We start from the raw sequence: 26,131 nt of genomic DNA, 5'->3' as shown, positions 1-26,131 counted from the left end.
TACGGTCTATGGGGATAGACTTCTCTCAGTCCACAGGAATAGAGCCCATTAGTGCTAATGGAAGTTTTGCACATGTCTGCAGAGGTGAATAGGCATTGAAACAATTTATTGATACCTTTAGACTTTTACAGTCGTTTTTATTTAGCTGCCTTAAGGATTTCAATGATGACCGCTTTTTGTCCCCATATAGTGTTTGACATTGATTGTAGGAATCTGGTGATGGGCCTGAGGTTGTAACTTTAACAGGTGTAAGTATTTCTTTCCTCTGTTTCAGCTGAGAAGTTTTGAGAGTGAAATATTCACAGCCATTGAGAGACCTCCAATTTAATTTCTCATCATGCTTGTTCTGTAGTTCACATTAAGTCCCGAGTATTGAAGGAACGGAACAGGTGGACTTGTAGACATCAGATAGTTGGCCATGCTGTTGACAATGGCGTCTCAGGCTGCTCAGAACCTCTTCCAGCCTCTCTCTTCCTGGATATATCGGGTTTATGAAGCTCTCCAGCAAGCAGGAGATACGTTATCTGCTTTGCTGGTTAACTTCAACAAACAAGACTCTAAATTGAGTGACAAGCTAGACCAGGACTTAGATGATATTCAGATTCAGGAAACTTACTTTGAAGATGAAGAACAAAGCAATTGGAGTCAAGAGGACATAAATTCCTTGTTTCTTGAAGTGGATCATTTCTCCTGTTGTAACAGTGATTTGCAGGACTCTGCCCAAAGTTCAAGGCCCAGACTTAGCCAGCATGCAAAGGACGCCTGTTCTGTAGTGACCCAGTGGCCCAGTCAGACCCTTGATGACCAAAAGCCACCACATGTGCTTTCTTCTATTGCCGAGGAAGAACATCACCTTGAAAAGCAAAGGAGTGGCCTTCAACAGGGCTTTGACAGCCACCTCTCTGGTATTTTAGAAAACATTAATGGAAAAATGCAAGGTAAGCTAGCCAGTAATCATTTTCTATGGGTTTGTCCAAAGGACATTTCTACTCATTTTATTTTTATTTGTTTTAGTTGTCATTTGAATTTTATTTTTGTCTCTTATACCTTTCCACATACTGGCTTCTTAAGGAGAGTTGTAATCCTTAGGAATATTTTCAGTATATAGAACTTAGGAAGATCCACATTGGTGGGCTCCATATTCCAAAACAATAGTTCAGAGCAAGTGAAATGGTGAAAAGCGAGTCTGTGGGTTCTGTTTGAGAAGCCCCTAGTGCATATGTCATACTGTTGAAAACATCTTTTAAAATATTCTCTCTTTTTTAAACTAGGTTAGGAATCTCTAGATGTTACTATATTATTCAGTGTGAAATCCTGTGCAAAAAGCCATACTTGTTGCAAAATTTTGAGTTGATAACACTCCAAGAACACTTCTCACAGTGTTGTACTGAGACGTGATGTGAGATGACAGTAGATAGGAAATCTTTGGAATAAGAATAGCTCGCTTTTCTTCTAGCCTTGAATGGAAAGGACACATTTAAAACAAACTGCCTATAGAGCTTCATCCTGTCAGAACTGAGCATATAATGGGCCTTCAATAAATGCATAATGAATATGGTGAAAATGTAATTAACTCTATAAAAGTAGCTGTAGTATGTTCTGGCATAAATTTCTCACGCTTCTGTTACTCTAAGCCTGAAGTAAGGACATTCCATTTTATTGAGAGACAGAGAGATACATGATAGGCAGAGAAAGGTGCTGGATGTGTATATAGGATGTGTGTTTGTAATGCGCACATAGCTTATGCAGGTTTTCAGATCTTTTAATGTAAAAGGTGAACGCATTAATTCTCTTCTCGTTGGAGGGAGCAGACTTTTCTGGAATACTTTCTTAGTGTCTTCATCCATTTTCAGTGATTCCTCTTAGCTTTATCTTTTTAGAGGAATGTTTTATCCAGGTACATACAGTCTTAGTAAGTGAAGAAATATAATTTCATATTCTTTTTATAATGCTTTCTTAAAAAAATTTTTTTTTATTGGGGCATAGTTTTACAATGTTGTGTTAGTTTCTAATGTATAGTGAAGTGGAGTCCCCTGTGCTATACAGCAGGTCCTCATTAGTTATCCATTTTATATATGCTGTTGTTTATATGTCAATCCCAATCTCCCAATTCATCCCACTCCCCCTTCCCCCGCTTGGTGTCCACATGTCCGCTCTCTACATCTGTGTCTCTATTTCTGCCTTGCAAACCGGTTTATCTGTACCGTTTTTCTAGATTCCACATATATGTATAATGCTTTCTTGATACTCTTACTCAAATTAAAGTATTAAATGCTAGAATGAATTGGTGAACCAAGGTAGCCTAATATTCTTTCTGAATCTGATAAACTATAAATAAATGCAATTGCAAGCTTTTTAAAATTATCTATAGAGAGAATCCTAGAAATGTCTGGACTACTATTAGGATTTCTTAGATTTGACTTGAAATTTCTATTCCTATTTTAGAAAATTCTTGCTAAAGTTGAACTATATTTAAAATTATTAACATGAATTTGGCTCCATAGATGCTTAACACTGGCTTCTGTTAATTTTTGTAATCGTTGTAATAATCTAATGGCAATTAAATAATTGTGTCCATTTGTTCATTCGGGAAATGTTGATTCACTAGATTGTAGCCTCCTGGAAGCCAGCAGCCATGTCACAGATTCATTTCTGTATCCTTACTATCAAACACAATGTTAGGTATATAACAGGACATCAGATAATAATTACTGATGGAACAACAAGGAAAGCTAACAGCTCTACGAGGTAAATACTATTATTATTCTCACTTCACAGTTGAGAAAATTGATGATTAGAATTTGGGACTCTACCCAAGACTGACATTTAGAAAGAGGCAGTGCTCAGGTAGTCTGATTCTAGAGTTTACACATATAACTCTCCGACCCCCACCCTTTTTAAAGTTATAATTTACATATAGTAAAATTCATCCTTCTGTAGTGCACAGTTCTGTGAGTTTTGGCAGACACACGTGGTCTTCTAACCACCACCACCATCCAGGTATGAAATAGTTCTATCACTCAAGTCCCTCTGGGGCCAGTCCTTTTCCCTACCTCCAGCTCCTGGAAATTGCTGATATGTTTTCTCTTTCTCTTGTTTGCCTTTTCCAGCCTGTCATATAAATGGAATCATGCAGTCTGAGGCTGCATTTTGAGGCTGGCTATTTTCATAATGCCCTTGTTGTAACACCCTTGAGATTTATCTGTGTTGTCATGTGTTCCACTGGTTTGCTTTTTTTTTTTATTATTGCTAAATAGTATTCCATTGCAGGAAGGCCCCAGTTTGTTGATCCATTCAGCAGTTGAGGGATATTTGGGTTGTTTCCAGTTTTTAGCATTATGAATAAAGCTACTATAAACACTTGCAAAACAGGTTTTGGTGTGAATATGTTTTCAATTAGGTGAATACCTATGAGTGGGATTGCTGGGTCATATGGAAAGTATATGTTTAACTTTATAAAAAAAAAATCCACTGTTTTCCAGAGTACAATTTTGCATTCTCAAAAGTTATGTATGAGATTTCCAGTCACTCATATCCTCACCAACACTTTGTGGTATTATTATTATTTTTTTTTAGCCATTCTCATAGGTGTGTGGTGATAACTCAGGTTGGGAGATAATTCTCCATCGGTGTCTTGCATGTCCTATGAGCAGGGCAGAGCCACAAACAGCCTTTTGTTTTGGATTATCTTTTCAAGGGTGTTTGTATGACAGCCTTGGAAGATAGTGTGTCCCTCCAGAGCACAGGGGATATGTGTTTGCTGTCCAATCTAATAAAGTTAATGTCTCTCTTCAGGGCAAAGCTTAGGCAAATTTGCTTGCAAATGGTAGAGGTTTTCCAAGCTTGGTGTTCCCTGGCGACATAAACCCATTGCACGCACGGAATCTATCTGGGCCAAGCCTCTGCATTACCCCCATGGTACTTGGAGGTACTGTGAGTAGTAAATTGTCCTTTGTCTCTAACCCAGAAGTCTTGCATCTCTGCCAATGTCTATAAAACAGTAGCAGGCAAACTTGTTAGATGCAAGTAGGATAAAATCATAGACCCTTCATAGGTTTTAACATCCCGTTTGGCTTTAATTTGCATGTCCCTAATAACTAGTGACACTGAGCATATTTTCATGTAGTTGTAATCTGTATGACTTCTTTGTAGGGTCTTCAAATCTTTTGCCCACTTTCATTGAATTGTTTGTTTTCTTATTTTTGAGATTTGGGAACTATGTTTATATTCTGAATATGAGGAATGTACTTTAAAAATATTTTCTCCCAGTTTTGTGGCTTGAATTTTCATTCCCTTAACAATGTCCCTCAAAGAACAGAGATTCTTAATTAAATGAAATCCACCTTATCAAGTATTTCTTTTATGAATTGTGCTTTTGGTATCATATCTAAGAAATCTTTCTATAACCCAGGGTCAGAAAGATTTTTTTTCCTGTGTTTTATTCTAGAAATTTTAAAGTTATGGATTTTGCATTTAGAGCTATGATCTATTTTGAGATATTTTTTATATGATGCAAGGTGTGGATTAAGCCCTCCCCCCACCATGTAGATGACTAATAATTCCTATACCATTTGTTGAAATGACTATACTTTCTCCATTGTTTGCTTTGATATCTTTGTCAGAAATCTATTATCTATATACGTGTGGGTCTATTTCTGGACTCTATATTTTCCCATTAATCTACATTTGTATTCTTTCTCTAATACAAATCTACATTTGTATTCTTTCTCTAATAACACACTTTCTCTAATAACACACTGACCATAGCATTATGGTCTTGAAATCAGGTGAGCCCTCAATTTTATATTTAAAAATTGTTTTGACCATTCTAGTTGTTTCCATATAGTTTTTAGATTAGACTTACTGATTTTTACAAAAAAATTTGTTGAGAATTTTATTGGAATTTTGTTGAATCCATAGATCAGTTTGGAGAGAATGACAGGCTAATAATAGTGTGTCTTTGTGCAAGAGGGAAGAGATATGGGGACATATGTTTATGTATAACTGATTCACTTTGTTATAAAGCAGAAACTAACACACCATTGTAAAGCAATTATACTCCAATAAAGATGTTAAAAAAAATAATGTGTCTTTAAATCTACGAACATGGTATACCACTTCATTTATTTAGTTCTTAATTTTTTTCACCTGTTTTGTAGTTTCCAGCATACAGGTCTCATACATATTTTGTTAGATTTATACCTAAGTATTTCCCTTTTCTTGGATTTAATTGTAAATAGTATATCTATAACTTTAAATTTCCAACTGCTACTTGCTAGTATATAGAAATGCCATTGATGTTTGTATATAATCTTGTATTTTGCAACCTCCCTAAACTCAGTGATGAGTTCTAATTGCTTTTTTTAAAAAAATTTTATTTATGTATTTATTTATTTTTGGCTGCACTTGGTCTTCGTTGCTGTGCGCGGGCTTTCTCTAGTTGCAGTGAGTGGGGGCTACTCTTCGTTGTGGTGCGTGGGCCTCTCATTGAGGTGGCCTCTCCCATTTCAGGGCGTGGGCTTCAGTAGTTGTGGCTCGCGGGCTCTAGAATACAGCCTCAGTAGTTGTGGCGCACAGGCTTAGTTGCTCCACAGCACATGGGATCTTCCCAGACTAGATCTTGAACCCATGTCCCCTTACATTGGCAGGCGGACTCTCAACCACTGCGCCACCAGGGAAGCCCCACCTCTAATTGCTTTTTTATAGCTATTTTGGGATTTTCTGCATAGATAATAATATAATCACACAAATGACAGTTTTATTTATTCCGTTTCAATACCCATGTCTATTATTTCTTTTTCTGGACTGATTACACTATATTATCATGTTGAATAAGAATGGTGAAAGTGGGTATATTTGCCTTGATCCTGGGCTTAGTGGAAAATCTTTGTCTTTCACTGTTACTTAGTAGTTAGATGTAGCTTTCTGTAGATGCTCTTTATTATATAGAAGAAATTTCTTTCTATTCCAGTTTGTTGAGAGTTTTTAATCAAAAAGGATGTTGAATTCTGTCAAGTGCAGTTTTGCATCTGTTGAGCTGATCATATGATTTTTTTTTTAATCTGTTGAAATGAATTATACTGATTAAGTTTTGAGTGTCGAACCTGTCTTGCATACCTGGGTAAAATCTGCTTGGTCGTGATGTACTATTCTTTTCATATATTGCTAATATTTTGTTGAGGAATTTTTATCAATTTACATTAGGGATATTAGTCTATAGTTTTCTTTTCTCGCAATATCTTTGTCTAGTTTTGGTATCTGGGTAATGCTGGACGCATAACATGAGTTGTGTAATGTTTCTCCTTTTTTATAGTCTGGACAAATTTGTGTTAAATCAGTATTTATTTCTTAAATGTTTGCTAGAATTTTCCATTGAAGTCAGCTGAGTTTGGAATTTTGTTGTTGTTGTTGGAAGATTTTGAAATAAAAATTCAGTTTCTTTAGTGTGTATAGGATTATTCAAGATGTCTGTCTTTCTTGAGTGACTTTTGGCGGTTTGTGTTTCTCAAGGATTGTTTTTTTTCATTTCATCTATGTTGTTAAGTTTATGGACATAGTATTTTCTTGTTATCCTTTTAGTGTTTGTAGGATATATAGTAGTCTCCATTGTTTCCTGATATTGGTAATTTTTATCTTCATTTTTTCCAGGGGTGTGGGGTCTGTCTGAGTAGAGGACTATCTATATGTCTATATGTTTTTCGAAGAAATAGTTTTTGGTTTCATTAATTTTTCCCTATTGTTTTTCTGTTCCTAATTTTATTGAATTCTGTTATTTATTATTTTCTTCCTTCTGCTTGCTTTGGGTATAATTTGTTCTTTTTTCTAATATAATCATTTAATGGATGCATTTTTCTAAACGCTGCTTTGTCTACATCCAAAAATATTAATATGTTTTTATTTTCATTATATTAAAATATTTCCTAATTTCCCTTTGACTTCCTTTTTGATGCATTGTTTATTTAAAAGTGTATAGGTTAGGTTCCAAATGTTGGGAATATTCTGGATAACTTTCTGTTACCAATTTCTGGTTTAATTCAGTTGTGGTCTGAGGACATACTCTGTATTACTTTAGTTTAAAAATATTAAAGTTTGTTTTATGATCCTGAACATGTTCTAACTTGTTGAATGTTTCATGTGTACTTAAAAAGACTGTGTATTTTGCTGTTATTGGATACAGTGTTCTATAAATTACTTCAAGTTGTTTGAGGCTGTTTTCCTGTATACTTATTTTTATACTGATTTTGTTTACTTATTTTGTTCTGTTGGTTACTCTATTTGTGGATTTGGCTATTTTTCTCTTTTCTGTTCTTTCAGTTTTTGCTTCATGTAGTTTGAAGCTCTGTTGTGAAATACATACACATTTTAGAAATATATGTCTTCTTGATGAATTGACCTCTTGGTCATTATATAATGTACCTTTTTGTATCCCTGGTAGTATTTCTTGACCTAAAGTCTACTTTGATATTAATATGGCTACTCCAGCTTTCTTTTGATTACTGTTGGCATGACATATTCTTTTCTACTCTTTAACTTTAAATCTATCTTTATCTTTATAGTGGGATTCTTGTACGTGGCATATAATTGGGTCCTGCTTTTTTATCCAAATTGACAATCTTTTACTTTTAATTGGTATGTTTAAACTGTTTGTATTTAATGTAATTATTGATAATGAATTAAAATCTGTCATTTTGTTAGATTTTTTTCCTATTTGTTTCATCTATTTTTGTTTCTTTTATCCTATTTTTTCTGCATTCTTTTGAATTGAATCTTTTTGTGATTCCATTTCATCTCCACTATGGGCTCATTATTTTTACCTCTTTTAAAAAAAGTTTAATGATCATCCTAAGATTTTACAACATATATCTTTAGTTAATCGCAGTCTATCTTGAAATAATATTGTACTGCTTCAGGTATAGTTAGATGACGTTACAACAGTGTACTCCCAATTCTTCCTTCCCATCTTTTATTTTTCTGTTGTTACATATTTAATAAATACTCAATATGCTGATATTTGATATTTGCTTTACTTGGTTGGTTATCTCCTAGAGTGATTAAAATAAGAAAAAAAGAATTCTATATTTACATCATTTATGTCATTTGAAGCACTCTTTAACTTTTCTTGTGCATATATGCAGCTAATGAATTAGTTATTGTTTGTCTGAAAAATATTTCTTATTTAGTGTTGAAATATATTTTAGATACGTATAGAGTTCTGAGTTGACAGTTATTTTTCTTTTAGCACTTTAAGGTTTCCATTTCACTGTCTTGTGGCTTGTATAGTTTTCCTATGAGAAGCATGTTGTCATTCTTACTTTTGTTCCTCTGCATATAATGTGTCTTTTTTTCCCCACTGGATGCCTTAAAGATTTTGTCTTTATCTTTGGTTTTCAGCAGCATATATCTAGGGGTGTGTGTGTCTGTGTGTGTGTGTCTGTGTGTGTGTGTGTACGTTTATATTTGTACTGCATATGTGTATGTGTGTGTTCTGGTATTCATTTTTATTGGTGTTCTCTGTCCTTCTTGTGTCTGTGATTTAGTAAGTTTCATTACTTTTGGAAAATTCTGTGCCATCATCTTTTCAAATATTTCTTCTAATCCATTTTCTCTTGCTCCTTCTTCTGGTATTCCAATTATACAAATACTAGCCCATTTGATATCATCCCACAGCTCTTGAATGTTCTTTTTCTTGCCTTCATTCTTTATTTTTTTCTCTTTGTATTTCAGTTTGGGTAGTCGTATCTAATGACGTAGTCTTCAAGTTGACTAATATTTTCTTTGGTTGTGTGAAGTCTGGTGATTAGGCCATCAAAAGTATTCTTCATCTCGGTTACCTTGTTTTTCATTTCTAGCATTTTAATTTGGTTAAAAATTTATTTCAGTTTCTCTGCTGAAATTCTTCATCAATTCACGCATGTTTCTCCCTTCTTCCACTATTAATATGTTTTTAGCATATTAATCATAGTATTTTAAAATTCCTTGTGTGATAGTTCTAACACTTGAGTCATATCTGAGTTTGGCTTTCTTGATTGCTTTGTGTCTTGACAGTGTATTTTTCCTTTCTGCTTTTTTGTTTTTCTTGTATTTTAGACTGAAAATTGAACATCATATGTAGGGGAAGTAAATAGTATGTCTGCCTGGAAGTAGGTGAGCCTTTTCTAGTGCTGGGCCTTTAGTGTGAAGGGGTTGAGTCAATTTAGTCAGAATGTGAGCTGGGTTTCGGTTTTGTTGTTGTTATTGTTATCTCCTTGTAGTATAGCCTTCAAAACCCTCTATTATTACATTGTGTTTAGGGTAGGGGCTTGTTTGCTACAGAGCTTTGTCAAAATCTGCTCCATCTTCAGCTTCAAGTCTCTTCTCGTTGCCCGTACCTCAGAGAGGGTCTCTGTTTTCAGGCTGTTGGCCCTTTCCCAGAAGGAGCCTGATGTTATTCATTACTTGGTGTTTGCTCATATGGTGTTGTTGTGTTGGAAGTTTCTGTTTTCTGCTGTTGTGGAACGGCCTCTGTCTTAGGCAGGTGATATGTTCCTGTGTCTTCGATTAGGGCCTTCTTGGTAATCTTGCCCCTCCCTCAGAGTTAGGGGATTTCTACTGGTATGACTCCAGGACTTCTTTCTACCTCTTCCCCAGCGGTGGTAGTTTTTATTCTGTTCTTTTCACTCACCTTAATGTGTCTCTACCTATGGTCTGAGGGTGATGGGATTTGCTGCCCTTTCCCAAGTGGCTTGTGGCTTTTATTCCATAGTGGAAAGATGAGAGAGGAATCCTGGTGAGACTTCTGATTTTGTCTATAGCAGCTGCTCTTCCCCCTACTCCAGGACTGTACCATGAGAGAACCTTTCTCCACTCCTGCCCTGCCCCGCTCCGCTCTGTCTTTCTTATGAGTACCAGGTGAGTTCTGTGGGGCCAGGCTTCTAAGTGGGTTTCAGTTTCCCTGGGGTTTGTGGCTCCCATGGGTTCTCCACTCTTGTGCTAGTACACACTTAGTCTTTAGAAGTTCTCTGAAAATATTAGCTTAATTTTTCTTGCCAGCTTGTATGAATCCAGCATCTGCCCCTGGCAAGCAAACGCTTCTGTCCTTTCTCCCATGGAAAGAAGTTTTCTTTTTGTAACTTTTGGATTAGTTGGTTGCTTTATGATCTCAGCTCTCTGATGGGTTTTAAAATGTGTAATTTGACATATTATGCAGATTTAATTTTTATTGAAAGAGCGAGAGCATTATTTCCAGTTTTTCTACATCCTAAGTGGAAGCTAGAACATAGAGCTTTGCACACTTAACACTAAACTCTAAAATTAAGTTGGACATGCTCATTAATTTGGGTGGCATGTTTGGGCTTGGAGATAAATGTACAAATAAAATATTGGTCTTAAGGAATTTTCTAATGCCTAAGAGATAGTTACATGTAAGTAGTCCCATTTATTAAAGTTTGTGGAAAATTAGAACAGTTATCTATGTGGTAACTTTTGAGGTGGTTTTGCCAGTGGTGATCAGAGAAGGTTCCACAGAGCAGATGATATAGGACTACAAACCCTAAGAATGAATTATAATTTAAGAGGCGAGTGGAGAGAGAAAGGCATACCATTTGAAGGAATGGCATGAACACAGACACGTGGACAAGACTGACATTTTCAGGGATGGGGCTAGTAGCATAGGCTGCAGTTGGGGAGGTCTTTGTTTTTTGTGTTAAGGATTGGGTTTTGTCTCGTAAGCAACTGGGAATCTCAAAGAGCTCTTAATCAAGTGTGATACCAACAGAACTCCATTTTAGAAGGATAACTGTGGCATCAGTTTGCAGGCTACGCTGGAGGAAAGGATATATGTTAGGGAGCTATTGTAGTAGCTGGTAAGAAGAAACAGTGTGTAAGCCGATATGAACACATAAAGAGAAATAGTTGTCCTTATTTTGACATTACTCCCCCTAAAAGGCCTCTCAACTAAAGAGAGTCTTTGACAGGGCTCTGGTGGGGCAGTGGGGTACCACCTTATTATTGCTAGGTGGAGGCAGAAGTCCAGGTTTCCCTCTTGGCCTCCTTAACCCTTGAAGGAGTGCTCCTCACTAATGCTGGGTTGGATGGCAGGTCCATCTCTCCATGTGGTCTCCATTGACATGGAGGTGAAGGTAGCCGCACTGATGGTGAAAGTCCTGAGTCTCCACTAGACTTCCTCTGACACCACCCAAGTAGAGTGGGGCAGGGGTGCCTTGTTACTTCAGGTGGGGTGCAGGCTCCCCATGTGCCCTTCACTGATACTGCGGGGGTACAGGATGCTCATTACTGGCCATCAAGGATGAAAGTTCTGGATTCCTACTCAGCCTTCTCTGGCACCCCCTAGTGGGGATATTGGGGTCCCTCGTTAAAGCTTGGTGAGTATGGAAGTCTAGGCTGTCTCTCTAGCCTTTGCTGGCATGAATGAGGGTGGGGGACACAGTTTTTCTTGTGCTGTTTGGCTGGATTTAGACACTTACTGTCTAAAACTTTTCTCTTTGGGTAGTCTGTCCATTTCCTGGCCCTTTGCACAGAGAGAACTGGCATCTCTTGAGTTTTTTGGTGTGTGCTCATTGGCATTTCTGGGTTGCCAGCTTCCAGTCTGAGATATATAAGGCAAAAGAACCCAGAAAACTCACCTCCATGTTGTTCCTTGAGTCTCATGGTCACTAGCTGGTCTGCCTTCTTCTTGGCATCTTTCAGTCTTCTCATCTTTGTTTTATATACAATGTCTAGAGTTTTGAGTTGTACTTGGGGGGAAGAATAGGGAAAAGTATTTCTGTTCTGTCTTCCTTGGAAGTGAAATTCTTCAAATTAGTCCTTAATAACATTATGACTTTAAATCCCACCCACTTCTCTCCATTTCACAGTGAAAATAAGAGGAATAGAGAAATGATACAGGGTGGCATGTATGTATAGGTAGTATGGGGAGAAACATTCCTCTGTAAAGAGATGTCTTGTATGATGTCCTTCCTCAGTTAACCAAATATTTATTGAATGCCTACCATGTACAAAGCATTGGGGGGAATGGACAAATCACACAAGCATAAGCCGTGGACCTCTCCTTCAGATGATTGAAATACTTGTACCATTTGTTTAACATGTTCCAGAAGATGCAAAAATGTTTTTAATGCCCTGGCTCTTTGGTGGCAGTGGGAGTTGGGAATGCAGCAGAGACCTAGAATGAGACAGCCCCGTTAGCCCAAATCACTCATGACTTTATAGACGGAGGAGCTTTACTGAGTTGTCTCTGGAGAACTTCCCTCTTTCTCCCTCGCCCTGAGGAGATGGAGTCCACTGATTTACTTCAGATGCCTTATAGACAATGAACAAAAGCTCTTATTCCTCTCTTTCGTCAAAATATTTAAATGCCCTAAGAACCCTCTGAAACTAGAATATGGGACTGGACTCTCAGCTGCAAGAATATTAAAACCCTTGTTTTTTTTGGGGGGGTGGGTTACCTGCTGGTTAACACTCAAATTATCCTCACTTGCTCATTTTTTCCTTTATACTGGAGATCACGTCAGCCTCAGTGCATGGGCTGCTTTGCAGTCTATTAGAGAGATGTATTTGGAGATACGCTAAGAAAAGGCAGCATTTTAATCAGTGATTTATATGCACTTTTTAAAAAGCCTTGTCAAGCCTGCTTTTCCCATTTAACCTTGAATTCTTTTCATAACGTTGTATCTTGATTTTATGCTCCTTAATGTGCCATATTTTTCTCCACAATAGATTTTAAGATAAATTGGCCCAAAACAAGAGGGATGCTGAATGCTTTTTGTAACCATGGAAACATTTCTGGGCAGTTACTGGGGACCTGGTTGCCAATAGTAATGTAACAGAGAAAATAGATACACTTCATTTAGCAGTTGCCTATGATTAAGAGGCAGATAGAGTCCTTATAGTGCCATCTCAAGATAGGCTTTTTGGTTTAAAGACCCAAATCCCAAACAGCAACTTCTCAGTCGAGAAGCAATTATGACACCTTTAATATGTGATGGGAAGGAGTTCTATTGCATTTTAAAATCATCTTTGTTTTCAGTTTTTCACCTCATACTTTTTTAAGGCTGTTTTTCAACCACATATATTTGTTTCCAAGAAATATGCTCACTGTTTCCTGAAATAGCCTGCTAATAGAATTAATGTGTTCCGAGTACATTGGCATGTAGAACTTCAGAAACACTCTTTGACTAGATGGAGTGTATTTAAAAAACAGAACAGCAGGCTTTGAAATCATGGTGATATAATTTGACTTTTCAATCAGATTATTCGACAAGGCTAATGTAACATGGGAAAATCCTGTCCCAACCAGTTCTTAGTTACTGGTTGGTCTCAAGCTTTTATGGGTTGAAGGTATTTTGTTCTGTCGATGTTTTGGGGATTGCTTGTGGCAATTGAGAGTAAGTGGTATCAGGCAAGAGCATGCAATTGATTTATAAACTACACAGGCTTCATTTCTTCTCTACAGGATGTATTACTGAACGTGAAATGCTGCATCCTGCCTTTCCTTTAACTGCGATACTGGAACTTTGCTTTTTCATTGCCCAAGTGATTTCTTGAAAGTAAACCCATCCCTAGTTAAACTTATCTTCATTTGTTAGTACTTCATTTGATAGCATTTGCCACCATGTCATTGGTTATCCAGAATTGTCCATGAAAAAGTTTGAGTATTCTGCAAAAGCTTCAGAATTTGTTTTCTAAAAGCTTTATGAAGTTAATTTTCTTACTATGTTGACCTGCGTGTTTTAGAAAAGCTGGGTATTAATGAACATGCCAGGAGCTGATGTCCAGCTTTCGGAGCTTTGATATTTAAGGCAAGGAGGTTGTTATTGCCATTGTTACTTGTTTTGCAACTTTGTGTCATTTTAAAAGGAAACTTCAGACATGTAACACAATTTGATATTGACAGAAGTTAGAACACGTAACTTGTATAAATGGTCAAATAGAGATTCAATTTTTGCCTCACTTTCTGGATACTATAATACACAGTAGGACATTTTTAAGGACAGGTTTAAAATGAGAAAGCCTGTTTTCTATTTTCCTCTTCTTAAAAGGAAAGAGGAAATGGATTTTAGGAATGGATTAGAGGGTAAATTATGGTACAAATAAGCTTAAATTCCATGTTCACAATTCCCAAGGAACCAGAAATTTTTCCTTAATAATGGAATTACTTGATAGTAAAAGCTCAGGGGTCTTCCTTGCCCTGAGGCACGCACCGTAATTGAGGCAGGTGTATTATTTTTTGCAATTATCTAGCTCAACAGGGAAGAATCCAGAGCCAGGTAGGAACTACAGCTTAATAAGAACTTTTTTCACTTATGTGCCTGTTTCTTCTTGCTGAGGGAGATTCTTACCTGTATTGTTCGGTGTGTTGCTTATCTTTTAAAATAACATGGAATGTTTATCCTCTTCTCTTCTTCCCCTCTTATCTTTTCCTTTGTTTGGTAAGTCCCCTTTCTCCCTCCCTGGTACTCTTTTCCAGTGTCCACCCTTGTGAAGAGTGGTTCTGAAAAGGAGCCTTGCAATGGAAAGAGTTGCTGAGGTGTGATTATAAGTTCCTCTTCTCTTTGAGCTCTTGATAATTATGCTAAGGGGTGGTCTAGGCCATTGCTAATGGAGCTTTTAGTGCCCTTCACACTTCCTAGTTTTTAAATTTATGAGACATTTCAAAAACATAGAAAAATATAGCATCATACAGCAAACACCCACCACTTAACTTTGCCAAGTCTTAACATTTTCCCATATTTAATTCAGATTTATTTTAAAGAAGCCATCCAGGATGGAGGTCATTGCGGTCCCCTGAGGACCCCTCTTTGTTTCTTCCCCTTCTCTCCCTACTAGGAGTAAAACAAACCTAAATTTGGGCATTATGATTCCTATTGTGTTTTTATTCTTTTGCTGCAGGTATTTGTAAATTATGTGCAACATAATTTTGCATGTTTTAAAGCTTTATACAAACGGTATAATATTGAACGTATTTTATTCTGCAACTTGTTTTTGCTTCCACTCAATGTTACACTTTTACATTGTTCAGATACATGTCCATATGGTTTATATTAACTGCTATATAGCAATCCACTGTATTAATTAACATTCCATTTAATTGATTCATTCTTCTGTTGATCTAATTTATCCATTCATATGAGCATCTAATTTATTTCCCAATTTTCACTACCGTAACAGATAATTCTGCAATGTAAGTATATCTCTGAGCACATATACTAGTGTATTTAGATGGGATATATGAAAGAGACAGTCCTATTTTGAGCCCCTTTTGTAAACATGGTAGTTTCTTCCCTCGTTGAGGTCCCTCTAATTGATACTCTTGCTCTAGCCCCACTTTTTCTTGTGATTGTTCACATTGGTTCCTTTTCCCTATAACGAACAGTCATAACCAACAGTGTGTGTTAAGGCATTAAAGGAATCTATAAGTTGTCTGTGTTTTCCATAACAAGTTTAAATAATGAGTGGGAACATGGGACAGTGATACCAAATTTTAAGGGGTGTTATAGGCTTCTTTGAAACTTCAATGAAAGTTATGAACCTACTTATGCAGGAAGATACATACATAACATATCAAACGTTTTTAGCAATGAAATTTCATGGGTTTCTGCACCACCCAAAGTTCATCTATGGTACTCTGGATTAAAATTGACAAGGTTTACAAGAAAGAGCTAGTGATAATACAGTCAGAAGTCAAGCATTGTACCATTTCATTTGAAGTTTGGCTTTTTTCTTATGAAAATAAAATTGGAGAAATGCATTAGGATATGTGCTGGTTTTTAAACTATTGTCTCTCAGCTCAAATCCATTCTTCCATATACTGCTTTGGATGTTGGGGCTGGAATTTTGCAAACTCCAGTTTGCCTCTGCTTGGGGGTATTCTCTGATCTATGCAAGAGGAGCAGTAGAGGGATATCGGAAGATGGGAGGTAAGGAGAAAGAGCTTACTTTTTCCTGTCTTTGCTCACTGTTCCTGTTGTTGGCATCTCAGCACTGCCCTTCACAGTGCTGTCAGCAGTGTGGGTTCTAGTCTCCAGCTTCTTTGAGCATTCCAGATCCAGGCTCGTTGTACTCCACTCAGAGGTGACAACACTGACCAGGCAGTTTCCCCTCCTTAGACGTCTGAGCTGCATATCCATAGTGCCTCACCTCTGAACTCCTAGTTTATAGTAACCTTGACCTCTTCCCTTTGCTTTCCCAGCCAGAGGGGTGGTAGCTGCTTCCTGCAGTTACAATCTCTGGTCTATTTCTGTTCCTCCTTCTATTTATCCAATACCCAATACCTGTGGAACCAGTTCCCTATATTAAATTCCCTCTGTTGAAATACCTATTGTGGGTTTTGTTTTCTGACCTTGACCAGTGTAGTAATTAAAGTGTTGTTCAAGCAGTTGTGTAGATTTTGAAATAGTCTATGTTAATTGTGCAAGAGCTACAATTTGCAGGTGAACTGGGACTTTCTAGAGATGATAGGTAACTGGCACAATGGACATCTAAGTCTTACCCATTCTGATGTTCACCAGGTAAACAAATTAATATAACATAGGTTATAGATGCCATGTAGAAAAATAAAACAGGATAAGGGGATAAAAATTAATTGTATGAGTGCTATTTTATATAGGGTTGTCCTTCCTCCTATACTTTTTATAGAATAACCTGTCTGGGAAGACAACAGTTATGCAGCGATCTGAAGGAAAGAGCATTCCTAGTAGAGCGAACAGTAAACGGACAAGCCATGGGGTAGGATGAGGACTGTGTTTGGTGGAATGATTGTAAAATGTGGCTTTGCTGAAGCTTATCAGCATCTGGTCATCAGTAATACTGTCCAGTTATTACTCTGGAGTTTCTGTTGTTCTTGAGATTTTTCTGATGTTTCATAAATCTTTTGCTTATGGATGCCAGGTACAGGATTATCACAGGAGACTTTCTTGTTCATGACACAGAAGGACTTCAAGAACTTTTATATCATTTCAAAAATCAGTTCCTCTGGGGGAAGAGAAACCAGTATGAAGTTGGAACTTCAAGCATTATCTTCTTAAGCTGTGATATCAAAGTCTATTTCAAAACCAAAATAAGAGTTTTTCTGGGACTGCCTAGTTTTTATCCTGTTTTGATCCTGCAAAAAGCAGCCACTGCTTGTATGGAAAGTTTGAAAATTGCTCCCCTGCATTTAGACCTATAATGACAAGCAGTTACTTTCATTTGAGTCTGTGCTAGATCAGTTTTACTCGTGATACTTCCCTTTGCAAGGTTGGACTTCTTAGCTGTAAAATGGCATTGAGGCAATATTGTTTATGTACCAAAAACCATGCTATTTATACAATTGAACTAAACTCAAATTATATAGGGAGTTTCTCAATTCCTTATCAGCAAAGGAGAAGAGTGGTTGAGCTCAAGTAATTGACAAATGGGGGAGGTAAATCTCGTTCCATGAGAAGGTATATCCAGGAGTTCAAATGTTGTCTTTGGAATTTGGTTTCTCTCTCTCCCTCAATCTCTTATTTCTGCATCCATCTGAGCTGGTTCCATTCTCTGGCTCCATGTGTAGTGAGATGGTCGCCAGAAGCTCCAGATTTATATCCTCTTAGGTTATAATCTAGTGGAGAAAGAAATGCCACTTTCTGGCAACTTAAAGAACAATTCTGGGGTTAGCACTCATTGGCTTGATTCTCTCTGCTTTGCTTGAATTATGTGGCAAACCTTAGCAATCCTTGAGATCAGGGAAATGTGGAGCTCTGATTGGCCAGGCCTAAGTCACATGTCATTCCTGGGGTTGGTGGAGAGAGACCTTTACCAGAAACGTGGTGTGAGCATAGAGAACAGGTGGCTTACCAGAAAAAAATCAGGATTCCAGAAGTTGAAAGAATAGGTAATCCGGTGGCAAAGAAACAAAAGCTCTATTGGAGGAGCCAGTGCCTTTCATGGGTGTCCCCACTGCCTTTACATTGTGCACTGATCAGAAGCCTGTTCCAAGGATGGACCTGGACCCCTTGTGTCACCACATGTGGCATATTGTCATCACAGGTGCCACGAACACCTGCTTCTCAGTGCTTATGAACGCACATCTCTTACAAGTCAGGAAAAGCAATATTTCACTTGATAATTTTGATTTAGATCATGGCTACTCCCCTGGATATTAGAAAATCTCTCTAACTCACCCTTTTAGATTGGTTTAACTGCACAATTAACTGAATGGTGTCTGAATTAGTTATCTATTGCCGCATAACAAATTACCACAAACTTAGTGGCTTAAAATGATATGTATTTATTATTCAGTTTATTTGGGTTAGGAATCCAGAAATGAGTTAGCTGGGTCCTCTGCTCAGGGTCTCACAAAGCTGCAGTGAAAGGATCAGCTGGGCTGCCTTCTCAGGTCATGGGCAGAATGGATTTCCTTGCAGAAGTAGGCCTAAGGGCCCCAGATTCATGCTGGCTGTTGATTGGAGGCTGCCCTTCACTCCTGGAGGCTGCCCACAGTTCCTTGTCACATGGGCAACGTGGTTGCTTACTACATCAAGCTAGCGAGGGGAGGCTACTGGCAAAAGGAATCTTATATTACATAATGAAATCATGGGCATGACATTCCATCACTTCTGTCATACTCTGCTAGTTAGAAGAACATCACAAGTCCCACCCACACTGAAGGGGAGGAGGTCACACAAAGGTATGGACACTAGGCGGGAGGGATGGGGGTAAGGATGACCACCTTAGAGTCTGCCTACCATGGGATCCTAGACTGGCTATTTAAATAAAGTAGAGAAATTGCACAAAAGGTAGAAGCTACTTAAATACCTTCATGTGAGTTATTTATTCTTACAGATTTTTTTAAATGAGAAAATTTTATTTCTGTCTTAAAACGCAACTACTCCTTTCTCTTGGCTGCTCTGCAAATGATTCATGCAGGAATTGTTCATAAAAAGATTTTGGTTAGAAGCTAAATCTATAGACCTGAATCAGTTTGCAGATGGTAGAGTATCAAGGGAATGCAGACTTCACAGGAAAACTCACCACTGGCATGTGCTATCTCACTGCAAGTGCCCAAGAGACTTTGCCAAGAGTCCTTACTGATTTTGTAGAACACTCCAGGTGAAGAACTTCTTGATTGTTAATATCAGTAATAATAAATATAACACCCATAGGCAATCAACAAAGTGTAACCTTACCTTTGTGTTAAATATTTTAATTACATTATATTATTTAATAACCATAATTTTGTGAGGTGTGTCCACGAGTAGGTGGGTGGATTATTATTCCTATTTTTAAAGAAAAGACAAATGTTCTGGGGAGGTTCAGTAACTCTTTCCATGTCTCTAGCTGGTAAAGTAGCTGGGACTCCAAACCACATGCGTCTGACTCAAAACATCGAGGGGTGGGGGGCTTCCCTGGTGGCGCAGTGGTTAAGAAACCTCCTGCCAGTGCAGGGAACATGGGTTCGAGCCCTGGTCCGGGAAGATCCCACATGTTGCGGAGGAACTAAGCCCGTGCGCCACAACTACTGAGCCTGCGCTCTAGAGCCCGCAAGCCACAACTACTGAAGCCCACGTGCCTAGAGCCCATGCTTCGCAACAAGAGAAGCCACTGCAGTGAGAAGCCCATGCACCACAAGGAAGAGTAACCCCTGCTCACCACAACTAGAGAAAGCCCGTGCGCAACAACAGAGACCCAATGCAGCCAAAAATAAATAAATAATATAAATAGATTTATTTTTTAAAAAACACATCAAGGTGCTTCTCCATGTAGCCGCTGTCCCAAAGTGGATTCAAGTGCTCCCACTTCCATCCCACACCTCTGTACCTCTGCTACAAGAAGTCCAGTTCAACAGTAGTTACTGGCAACAAATTACTGGGCATTACAGCTTCTGACTGGTGGATTCAAACCTTCGCAAGTCTAGTTTAAGGGATTAATGGGAAAATAGGCTGCATTTGCAGTCTCCATTTCCCTAGCCCCTACTTCTTTCCTCACTATTGTTTGACCTCTAGTCTTCTACTCTAATGAACATGCACTGAATTATATGACTAGTTCCCCCTCACCCATTTTACTTATTTGAGAGTGACAGTGTTGAATATTCCTCCCTTGAAACTCATTCCTCCCCTGGGTTCTGGACTCCACTTGTTCCTGGTTTTCTCCTTGCCACGTCTTTTTCATTCACCTTCCTCTGCCAATTCCTTAAACATTGGTTTCCCTCTTACACACTCTTCCGTGACTTCCACTAAATATCTGCATCTCTAGTTTGGACCTCTCTCCTGAGCTCTGGGCTCATATATCCGAGTTGCCTTCACTTGGGTGGTATCACACATCTCAAATTCAACATGTTTAAAAACAAAATCATCTTTTATTCTTATTTATGGAAAGCTAGTCATCAAAGTAAGAGATTAGTCTTTCTCAGTTCCTTATCCCTCACAGCAATCCTAACCTGCCTCTGTTTCTTCAGTATGTACCAAATTATATTGATTCTGTCTCTGCAATTTCTCTTGTATCAGTACAACTTCTCTCTGTCCCCTCTACCTTAACTCATATATATCTATATCTATATCTATATCTATATCTATATCTATATCTATATCTATATCTATATATATATATATATACACACACACATATATATATATCCTCTTCTGCTGATTTTGAGGAGCCTGAACCAAGATGGCAGAGTAGAAGGATGTGCTCTCACTCCCTCTTGTGAGAACACCAGAAACACAACTAGCTGCTGGAAAATCATTGACAGGAAGACACTGGAACTCGCAAACGAAGAGATACCCCACATCCAAAGACAAAGGAGAAGCCACAATGAGACAGTAGGAGGGGAGCAATCACAGTAAAATAAAATCCCATAACTGGTGGGTGGGTGACTCACAGACTGGAAAACACTTATACCACAGAAGTCCACCCACTGGAGTGAAGGTTCTGAGCCCCACATCAGGCTTCCCAACCTGGGGGTCCGGCAATGGGAGGAGGAATTCCTAGAGAATCAGACTTTGAAGGCCAGCGGGATTTGATTGCAGGACTTCGACAGGACTGGGGAAAACAGACTCCACTCTTGGATGGCACACACAAAGTAGTGTGCACATCAGGACCCAGGGGAAGGAGCAGTGACCCCAGGGGAGACTGAAGCAGACCTACCTGCTAGTGTTAGAGGGCCTCCTGCAGAGGCGGGGGGTGGCTGTGGCTCACCCTGGGGACAAGGACACTAGCAGCAGAAGTACTGGGAAGTACTCCTTGGCCTGAGCCCTCCCAGAGTCTGCCATTAGCCCCACAATAGAGCCCAGGTAGGCTCCAGTGTTGGGTTGCCTCAGGCCAAACAACCAACAGAGAGGGAAACCAGTCCCACCCATCAGCAGTCAAGTGGATTAAAGTTTTACTGAGCTCTGCCCACCAGAGCAAAAGTCAGCTATACCCACCACCAGTCCCTCCCATCAGGAAACCTGCACAAGCCTCTTAGATAGCCTCATCCACCAGAGGGCAGACAGCAGAAGCAAGAAGAACTACAATCCTGCAGCCTGTGGAACAAAGACCACATTCACAGAAAGATAGAGAAGATGAAAAGGCAGAGGGCTATGTACCAGAGGAAGGAACAAGATAAAACCCCAGAAAAACAACTAAATGAAGTGCAGATAGGCAACCTTCCAGAAAAAGAATTCAGAATGATGATAGTGGAGATGATCCAGGACCTCGGAAAAAGACTGGAGGAAAAGATTAAGAAGATGCAAGAAATGTTTAACAAAGCCCTAGAAGAATTAAAGAACAAACAAACAGAGATGAACAATACAATAATTGAAAAGAAAACTACACCAGAAGGAATCAATAGCAGAATAACTGAGGCAGAGGAACGGATAAGTGACCTGGAAGACAGAATGGTGGAATTCACTGCCGCAGAACAGAATAAAGAAAAAAGAATGAAAAGAAATGAAGACAGCCTAAGAGACCTCTGGGACAACATTAAATGCAACAACATTCGTGTTATAGGGGTCCCAGAAGGAGAAGAGAGAGAGAAAGGACCAGAGAAAATATTTGACGAGATTATAGTCGCAAACTTCTCTAACATGGGAAAGGATATAGCCACCCACGTCCAGGAAGTGCAGTGAGTCCCAAACAGGACAAACCCAAGGAGAAACACACCGAGACACATAGTAATCAAATTGGCAAAAATTAAAGGCAAAGAAAAATTATTGAAGGCAACAAGGGAAAAACAACAAATAACATACAAGGGAACTCCCATAAGGTTAACAGCTGATTTCTCACCAGAACCTCTACAAACCAGAAGGGAGTGGCATGATATACTTAAAGTGATGAAAGGGAAGAACCTACAACCAAGGTTACTCTACCTTGCAAGGATCTCATTCAGATTTGATGGAGAAATCAAAAGCTTTACAGACAAGCAAAAGCTAATAGAATTCATCACCACCAAAGCAGCTCTACAACAAATGTTAAAGGAACTTCTCTAAGTGGGAAACACAAGAGAAGAAAAGGACCTACAAAACCAAACCCGAAACAATTAAGAAAATGGTCACAGGAACATACATATCGATAATTACTTTAAATGTGAATGGATTAAATGCCCTAACCAAAAGACCCAGGCTTGCTGAATGGATACAAAAACAAGACCCAAATATATGCTGTCTGCAAGAGACCCACTTCAGACCTAGGGACACATACAGACAAAGTGAGGGGATGGAAAAAGGTATTCCATGAAAATGGAAATCAAAAGAAAGCTGGAGTAGCAATACTCATATCAGATAAAATAGACTTTAAAATAAAGACTGTTACAAGAGACAAGGAAGGACACTACATGATGATCAAGGGATCAATCCAAGAAGAAGATATAACAATTATATATGCACCCAACATAGGAGCATCTCAATACATAAGGCAACTGCTAACAGCTACAAAAGAGGAAATCGACAGAAACACAGTAATAGTGGGGCGCTTTAACACCTCACATATACCAATGGACAAATCTTCCAAATGAAAATAAATAAGGAAACAGAAGCTTTAAATGACACAATAGACCAGATAGATTTAATTGATATTTATAGGACATTCCATCCCAAAGCAGCAGATTACACTTTCTTCTCAAGTGCGCACGGAACATTCTCCAGGATAGATCACATCTTGGGTCACAAGTCAAGCCTCAGTAAATTTAAGAAAATTGAAATCATACCAAGCATCTTTGCTGACCACAATGCTATGAGATTAGAAATGAATTACAGGGGAAAAAATGTAAAAAACAAAAACACATGGAGGCTAAACACTACGTTACTAAGTAACGAAGAGATCACTGACGAAATCAAAGAGGAAATCAAAAAATATCTAGAGACAAATGACAATGAAAACACGACAGTCCAAAGCGTATGGGATGCAGCCAAAGCAGTTCCAAGAGGGAAGTTTATAGCTATACAGTCCTACCACAAGAAACAAGAAAAATCTCAGATAAACAATCTAACCTTACACCTAAAGGAACTAGAGAAATAAGAACAAACGAAACCCAAAATTAGCAGAAGGAAACAAATTATAAAGGTCAGAGCAGAAATAAATGAGATATAAACAAAGAAAACAATAGCAAAGATCAATAAAACTAAAATCAGGTTCTTTGAGAAGAAAAACTAAATTGATAAACCATTGCAAGACTTACGAAGAAAAAGAGGGAGAGGACTCAAATCAATAAAATTAGAAATGAAAAAGGAGAAGTTACAACAGACACCGCAGAAATACAAAGCATCCTAAGAGACTACTACCAGCAACTCTATGTGAATAAAATGGACAACCTGGAAGAAATGGACAAATTCTTAGAAAGGTATAACGTTCCAAGACTGAACCAGGAAGAAATAGAAAATATGAACAGACCAATCACAAGTAATGAACTTGAAACTGTGATTAAAAATCTTCCAACAAACAAAAGTCCAGGACCAGATGGCTTCACAGGTGAATTCTATCCAACATTTAGAGAAGAGCTAACACCCATCCTTCTCAAACTTCTCCAAAAAATTGCAGAGGAAGGAACACTCGCAAACTCATTCTATGAGGCCACCATCACCCTGATACCCAAACCAGACTAAAATACTACAAAAAAAGAAAATTACAGACCAAAATCACTGATGAATATAGATGCAAAAATTCTCAACAAAATACTAGCAAACAGAATCCAACAACACATTAAAAGGATCATACACCACGATCAAGTGGGACTTATCCCAGGGCTGCAAGGATTCTTCAATATATGCAAATCAATCAATGAGATACACCATATTAACAAATTGAAGAATAAAAACCATATGATCATCTCAATAGATGCAGAAAAAGCTTTTGACAAAATTCAACACCCATTCTTGATAAAAACTCTCCAGAAACTGGGCGTAGAGGGAACCTACCTCAACATGATAAAGGCCATTATATGACAAACCCACAGAAAACATCATTCTCAATGGTGAAAAACTGAAGCATTTCCTCTAAGATCAGGAACAAGACAATGATGTCCACTCTCACCACTATTATTCAACATAGTTTTGGAAGTCCTAGCCATGGCAATCAGAGAAGAAAAAGAAATGAAAGGAATACAAATTGGAAAATAAGAAGTAAAACTGTCACTGTTTGCAGATGACATCATACTATACATAGAGAATCCTAAAGATGCTACCAGAAAACTACTAGAGCTAATCAATGAATTTGGTAAAGTTGCAGGATACAAAATTAATGCACAGAAATCTCCTGCATTCCTATACACTAATGATGAAAAATCTGAAAGAGGAATTAAGGAAACACTTCCATTTACCATTGCAACAAAAAGAATAAAATACCTAGGAATAAACCTACCTGGGGAGACAAAAGACCTGTATGCAGAAAACTATAAGACACTGATGAAAGAAATGAAAGATGATACCAACAGATGGAGAGATATACCACGTTCTTGGATTGGAAGAATCAACATTGTGAAAATGACTATATTACCCAAAGCAATCTACAGGTTCAATGCAATCCCTATCAAATTACCAATGGCATTTTTTATGGAACTAGAACAAAAAGTCTTAAAATTTGTATGGAGACACAAAAGACCCCGAATAGCCAAAACAGTCTCGAGGGAAAAAAACAGAGCTGGAGGAATCAGTCTCCCTGTCTTCAGACTCTACTACAAAGCTGCAGTAATCAAGACAGTATGGTACTGACACAAAAACAGAAATATAGATCAATGGAACAAGACAGAAAGCCCAGAGCTAAACCCATGCACCTATGGTCAACTGATCTATGACAAAGGAGGCAAGGATATACAATGGAGAAAAGGCAGTCTCTTCAATAAGTGGTGCTGGGAAAACTGGACAGCTACATGTAAAAGAATGAAATTAGAACACTCCCTAACACCATACACAAAAATAAACTCAAACTGGATTAGAGACCTAAATTACTGGACACTGTAAAACTCTTAGAGGAAAACATAGGAAAAACACTCTTTGACATAATTCACAGCAAGATGTTTTTTGATCGACCTCCTAGAGTAATGGAATTAAAAACAAAAATAAACAAATGGGACCTAATGAAACTTCAAAGCTTTTGCACAGCAAAGGAAACCATAAACAAGACGAAAAGACAACCTTCAGAATGGGAGAAAATATTTACAAAGGAATCAATGGACAAAGGATTAATCTCCAAAATATATAAACAGCTCATGCAGCTCAATATTAAAAAAAACAAACAACCGAATCCAAAATGCGCAGAAGACCTAAATAGACATTTTCCAAAGAAGACATACAGATGGCCAAGAAGCGCATGAAAAACTGCTCAACATCACTAATTATTAGAGAAATGCAACTCAAAACTACAATGAGGTATCACCTCACACCAGTTAGAATGGGCTTCATCAGAAAATCTATAAAGAACAAATGCTGAAGAGGGTGTGGAGAAAAGGGAACCCTCTTGCACTGCTGGTAGGAATGTAAATTGATACAGCCACTATGGAGAACAGTATGGAGGTTCCTTAAAAAACTAAAAATAGAATTACGATATGATCTAGCAATCCCACTACTGGACATATACCCAGAGAAAACCACAATTCAGAAAGACACATGCACCCCAGTGTTCATTGCAACACTATTTACAATAGCCAGGTCATGGAAGCAACCTAAATGCCCATTGACAGACGAATGGATAAAGAAGATGTGGT

General features: G+C 38.1%; 1 protein-coding gene across 9 annotated transcripts in view; it reads left to right on the top strand.

Moving 5' to 3' along the window:
• SYT16 (synaptotagmin 16) overlaps positions 1–26,131 on the top strand; it is a 256,159-nt gene that overhangs the window by 126,944 nt on the left and 103,084 nt on the right. For 5 of the 9 annotated variants that reach the window (XM_079914264.1, XM_079914265.1, XM_079914267.1 and 2 more), the window contains one exon: positions 275–938. The exons of the other annotated variants lie outside the window; for them this stretch is intronic. In XM_079914264.1, coding sequence (XP_079770390.1) covers positions 419–938 — 520 coding nt within the window. In that variant the 5' untranslated portion in view covers positions 275–418. The remainder of the gene's footprint in view (positions 1–274; positions 939–26,131) is intronic. 9 annotated transcript variants of the gene reach the window in all.

Source organism: Stenella coeruleoalba (genome assembly GCF_951394435.1).
Source record: "Stenella coeruleoalba genome assembly, chromosome: 2".
NCBI lineage: Eukaryota > Metazoa > Chordata > Mammalia > Artiodactyla > Delphinidae > Stenella > Stenella coeruleoalba.
Note: the sequence above shows the minus strand (reverse complement) of the source record. Positions and strands in the feature narration are given on the sequence as shown.